The sequence below is a fragment of the Cebus imitator genome, unplaced genomic scaffold (genome assembly GCF_001604975.1).
Source record: "Cebus imitator isolate Cc_AM_T3 unplaced genomic scaffold, Cebus_imitator-1.0 Scaffold872, whole genome shotgun sequence".
In the NCBI taxonomy this organism is placed as follows: domain Eukaryota; kingdom Metazoa; phylum Chordata; class Mammalia; order Primates; family Cebidae; genus Cebus; species Cebus imitator.
Window position 1 is genome coordinate 221,567 of NW_016108187.1, and position 6,110 is coordinate 227,676.

The 6,110-nt window shown below is 40.2% G+C and overlaps 1 protein-coding gene across 3 annotated transcripts in view; it reads right to left on the reverse strand.

The window, feature by feature from the left end:
• Positions 1 to 1,138: 1,138 nt before the first annotated feature.
• ZNF280B (zinc finger protein 280B) overlaps positions 1,139 to 6,110 on the reverse strand; it is a 20,739-nt gene continuing 15,767 nt past the window's right edge. For all 3 annotated transcript variants that reach the window (XM_017520737.2, XM_017520738.2, XM_017520739.2), the window contains one exon: positions 1,139 to 2,904. In XM_017520737.2, coding sequence (XP_017376226.1) covers positions 1,197 to 2,837 — 1,641 coding nt within the window. In that variant the 5' untranslated portion in view covers positions 2,838 to 2,904 and the 3' untranslated portion in view covers positions 1,139 to 1,196. The remainder of the gene's footprint in view (positions 2,905 to 6,110) is intronic.

The window sequence follows — 6,110 nt, forward strand, 5'->3', positions numbered from 1 at the left end:
CATTCTCCACCAACAGCTAGCCAAAAGGGAGAGGAGAGAGAATGAATCAAATTCACCTTTAGATCACAGAACAGGAAGTCAGCTAGCACCAACAACCATTCTGTTAATTTTATTGCTACTTCATTCATCTCAAACCAATGATACATGGCGACTGTTTGATGTCTGCAGGAGCCCCTCACCAAACAAGGGCATTTTACTTTGAATGGTTTGGCTTCCTTGGATATTTTCGGGTTAGGTAAACATACTCTGAAGCAGTGTTCCTTTTGACCTGGCCCCAAGACCAGAATGAATGTATGCCTATCCTTTAACTGGGACAAAGAGCCGCTGCTCTCCCTCAACTAACCTCCACTTTCTTGGTGTCTGCTCATGTAGCAGCTTCTCTTTCAATTCCACACCCTGGCTTTTCAGAATCTTTTCAGGTTATTTTATGCCAGCACATCAGAGGCACTTCTGGGAATTCAGCAGCAAGTGGCCAGGGCATAACAAAGCCATTCCAGTCTAACTAGAGTTAACCATGAAATCTTAGTATTTCAAAAATTCTATGAATTCTGTATATAGAAAGAAAAGCTTTCAAGCTTAGGAGTAACATGAAATACCAAAATAATAAATAGGTTCCAGGGGCAGTGGCTCACACATTTCAGCACTTGGGCAGGCTGAGGTGGGAGGCTCGCCTGAGGTCAGGAGTTCAAGACCAGCATGGGCAACATAACAAAGGTCCATCACAACAAAAAATTAAAATAAAAACTTGGCTGGATGTGGTGGCTGCGCCTGTAGTCCTAGCTACCCTCCAAAGGCTGAGGCGGAGGAATGCCTGAGCCCAGGAGTTGTTCAAGGCTACAGTGAGCTAGGATCATGCCACTGCACTCCAGCCTGGGTGACAATGAGACCGTCTCTAAAAAAAAAAATTTTTTTTTAATTAAAATTTAAAAAATAAATTAATACCTTTTTCTCTCTCACACATACACACACATTTTTAATGTGGTAAGCCAGATACAGCCAACATGAAAACCAGATGCTTTAAAATACCTCAAAATTCAGATCAAATATTATATATCCTAAATTTTGTTTTAAAAGTCACATATAATCCACTAATTTCACTATTTTTGGTGCCACTGAATGATGTATGGTTTGAATTTCTTTTTATGACATTTTTAAATTCAGTTTGAAAACCTGCTTTAAATTTACTGAAACCAGAATTAATGAAACTTTTTTGAAATTTTGCTTTTAGAACTGGGGAGTGATGGTTCAGGGTCAGATGTGCTCACAGTTATGGGTGCTACTTCCACTGAACCTCGTTGAAGAGGTTCCAGCGACACTTGAATAATAACTTTTGTTTCAGGAGGTAATCCTTCTAGTTGTTTAGGCTTCTTAAACGTTTGATGACACTGGGTCTTGTGCTCCATTTTCTCCTTGAAAGTTAAAAACTGTAGTCGGCACTTAGAACACTGATGTACATTCTTTCCCCAATGGCCCCTATAATGACACATGTATGGTGTTGCAGTTTTGAAAATTTTGAGACAAAAGGGACAAAGCAAATTCTTTGTGTTTTCATGGCATGTTCTAAAATGTGTTTCCACATCAGCAAAGAACGATGATCTGTAATGGCAAACATGGCACACGTAGGGCATTTCACCAGGCTTATGAATGTCCTTCATGTGTTGTAAAAGGACCTGATCTGTTTCAAATGACAATTCACAGATCTTACAGACAGTAGAGGGCTCCTGGGCAGTGTGGACATTTTCGATATGACACTGTAGCTGAAAGGGAGTGGGAAACTGCCGGTGGCAGTGCTGGCAGGTGGTATGGTTTTCCCAGCTGTCGTTCCTCTGCTTCTCAAATTCCAAATGATGCTTCACGTGATTCATAAACTTAACATTTTTTAGAACTTTCAAGCAGCTGAGGCATTTAAAGGTGGTATGAGTCTTCTGTTCTGGCTGCCCATCTCCTTTATGCTGTCCATAGTAAAAGTCACTAAGTAACATGACTGGATTTTCTTTTTTGGGATCAAGGGTCTTGTTTTGGCTTACTAGACTCAAAATGTCTGTTTTTGCCAATTCATTTTCCCTATCAAGATTTATATTTATAGGCTTGAAATGGATATTGTCCTTTGGAAAAGTTTCTGGAAAAGGTGCTCCATTCAGAACATGGCTTAATGAGGTACGCACATTGTTTGAGGGTGTACTTTGCTGAGTACTCACTGTATTCACTGTATGAAAGGTATCTGAAGGGGATGAAGCTGAAGAATATCCTTCCATAATTCCATCCCTGAGTTTAGACCTTTTGGGATTTATGCTGTTTACTTCAGAAGTAGAAAGTCGCTTTGATACACAAGGACTTTCATTTATACCTCCTACTGAAAGTGCTGCACTTACTGGATGATGCAATGAACCTGTGAATGTAATCAAAGGAGAAGGCAGTTCTGAAGAGCTATTAGGCACAACTTGTGGTGAACTATTTTTATAATCAGGTTTAGACAAAGGCTCAATAATAATAGGACTATCTGCTGATCTCGATTCAAGTTGGGAAGCTGGCAAGACAGTCACTGCTTCTGATGTAAGGGTCTCATGACTTGTAGGCTGTAATTTGTGAGCAGTATCTTTTCTAAGGTGACCATACTTTCTTCTCCTTGACCATGAACCCGGGGTGACTCTGTTCAAAATGTTTGAAACGACTGGTTTTGAATTTGAAGTCACCCCAACAAAGATTAGCTCAGCATCTTCATTTACATGTTCTACACCAACAAAGATGAGCTCAGCGTCTTTGTCATCTACTTGTTTGGTTTCTTTTATGTTCTTTTGTGGTTCAGGCTCTTTTTCTTCATCACATGATTGCTCCATTTTCTAATTTTTAAATTCTGGAACAGTGCAGCCACAAGTCCCAATTCTTCCTTGATATAACTGCCACCTAAGTACAAACACACTGTACATCAGTAAATACAAAAAATGCATTATCTTATTTAATTATCTTCCAAAAGGCTAACTTTTAATAAACATCACTATTTTACAGACAAGGCCACTGAGACTGAAAGAGGATAAATAACAGCTTAAAACCTATGATAAAAGATCAGGTTCCTATGAATCCAGAATCATGACTTTGCTGCACTGGTTATGCTCTCTCCCATTTAAAAAGAAAGAAAAACCTTCCAGCACCTAATCATTACGCAAAATTATATGGAAAAGGCACATACTTTTACAAGGGCACACTGTGCAGTGTTTAGAATGGACTTTGGAGTTGGAAAATAAGCTGGAATCCTTAGCCTGCCACACACAGCTGCATCCTCTTTAGCAAGTTTTTACTTTTAAATGTAGTTTGCTATCCTAAAGGCGAAAAATCTTATTCCTTAGACTTACAGTAACAGTTGTTTTTTAAAAGCATCACCTATTCAATTACAGTAACAGTTGTTTTTTAAAAGCACCACCTATTCAATGGCAGCTTGTAGTGGAATTGGAAGAATATTATATTAAATGAACATATCTCTATTGATTCATATATAGTAATCTCATGAACATTAATATAGAAAAGACATATTAAATTTATAGAGTTAGAGTACCTACACATAGCCAACAAACAGTACAGCACAATGTCAAGTACTAGGCAGATAATATCCAAACTCATGGCCTTCATTATAATCCATTCACTAATGTTGCCTAATTTTTCCCCTCCAGTCCTGACTTACCCACTGAACTTAAACACAACAGTCCTTCCTCCCTCAATCCATCTCACTCTCTTCTCAATATGGCAAGCAGATTGACTCTGATACACCAAGTCAGGCTGTATCATTGTTCAGCTCAAAACCCTCTAATGGCTTTCTGATTAAGAGTAAAAGCTCAAGTCTTTCCAACGCCTAGAAGACCACACCACCAACCCCACATACTGCTCCTGCAGTTGTCTCATACTATTCTCCCCATCCACTTCACTCTGGCCACACTAACCTCCTTGCTATATTTATTTAAATTTTTATTTTTATTTTTATTTTATTTTCTTGAGACAGAGTCCTGTGCTCTGTCACCCAGGTGCTATCTCAGCTCACTACAGCTCCACTTGCCAGGTTCAAGTGATTCTCATGCCTCAGCCACCTGAGTGGCTGGGACTACAGGTGCATACTACCATGCCAGGTTAATTTTTGTATTTTAAGTACAGATGGGCTAGTCTCGAATTCCTGACCTCAAATGATCCACCTGCCTCAGCCTCCCAAAGTGCTGGGATTACAGGTGTGAGCCACCACACCTGGCCCTCCCTGCTATTTCTTGAACATACTAAGCTCTTTACCTTGCTCAGAGCCCTTATTCCCTCCAATATGAATGATCTTCATTTGGATATCTGCATGGCTAGCTCCTCACTGCCCTCAGGGCTCTATTCCAAGTATCCTTCTCACTGAGGTTCTCAAATATTCCAACCAACCTCTAACCCATATTCCTAATCTCTTTTCCCTATTCTTTCATCCCCAAGCCCTATCACTGTTTAACATATTATAATCTTATTTATTTTTATTTTTTACTGTCCATCCAGTGGAATAAAAACTCAAAAGGGCAGGTATCGTATCTTTTGTTGACTGTTCTATACCTAGCACAAAGAAGTACGTGGGACAGGACAGGTGCTCAACAAATACAAAATTTGTTAAATGAATTAATAAATAGTAACTCTCCTTCATAAGATCCTTTATTTTATTTTATTTTATTATTTTTATTTTTTTTTTTGAGACGGAGTTTCACTCATGTTACCCAGGCTGGAGTGCAATGGCGCGATCTCGGCTCACCGCAACCTCCGCCTCCTGGGTTCAGGCAATTCTCCTGTCTCAGCCTCCTGAGTAGCTGTGATTACAGGCACGCACCACCATGCCCAGCTAATGTTTTGTATTTTTAGTAGAGACGGGGTTTCACCATCTTGACCAGGATGGTCTCGATCTCTTGACCTCGTGATCCACCCGCCTCGGCCTCCCAAAGTGCTGGGATTACAGGCTTGAGCCACCGCGCCCGGCCTTTTTTTTTTGGGGGGGATGGAATTTCACTCTTGTTGCCCAGGCTGGAGCGCAATGGCACGATCACAGCTCACTGCAACCTCTGCCTCCTGGGTTTGAGTGATTTTCCTGTCTCGGCTTCCTGAGTACCTGGGGTTACAGGCATATGTCACCATGCCTGGCTGATTTTGTATTTTTAGTAGTTTTGTATTTTTAATATATTTATATTGTATTATATTAGTATTTATATTGTAATTTTGTATTTTTAGTATTTTTCTCTATGTTGGTCAGGCTGGTCTCAAACACCCAACCTCAGGTGATCCACGCACCTAGGCCTTCCAAAGTGCTGGGATTACAGGCATGAGCCACCTTGACCAGCCTGTTTTAATTTTAATTAGGATATCAGTATCTAATTTTTTAACATATACACAATATTTACTCCTATAAATATGTGTATCACCTTGGAAGTGAATTTAAAAAGGAATACACCATGCCCAGCCCCTTCCTTATTTATTCTAAAACTATTATTTTGTTTGCCTATTTCTGGCCAGATATTGTGACAGTGGTAAATGCATGAAGCATACAGGCTGGTGTGTCATGAATAGTGATTTACAACTTAATTAGTAGATACATAATGCCAGAAAAAATATAAGGCAGATATGAATACACTACTCTTTGGAGTCAACTAAAATTGGTTTATTCTGTGTATTACACAACTTCAATCACCTACCTCCAAAATGATGCCAGCTAGCCCAGTGTTTCCTAAGCATTACTGACATTTGGGACCAGATAATTCTTTGCTGGGGGCTGTCAAGAGCACTGTAGGATGTTTAGCAGCAACTGTCATCCCTACCCACTAGATACCAGCAGCAATCACCCAGTGTGGCAGCCAAAAACGGCTCCAGGAATTACCAAACGTCCTGTGGGATAACTCCTGACCAAATCCAATCTTCTTCTCAGGATCACTTCCACATTTCCGGTAACCATCTTCTAGGTAATTCTAAGTGTATTTTTTAACATCCTCTCTAAAGAAAATATTCTGGCTGGGCATGGTGGCTCATGCCTGTAATCCCAGCACTTTGGGAGGCCAAGGCAGGTGGATCACAAGGTCAGGAGTTCGAGACCAGCCTGGCCAACATAGTGAAATCCTGTC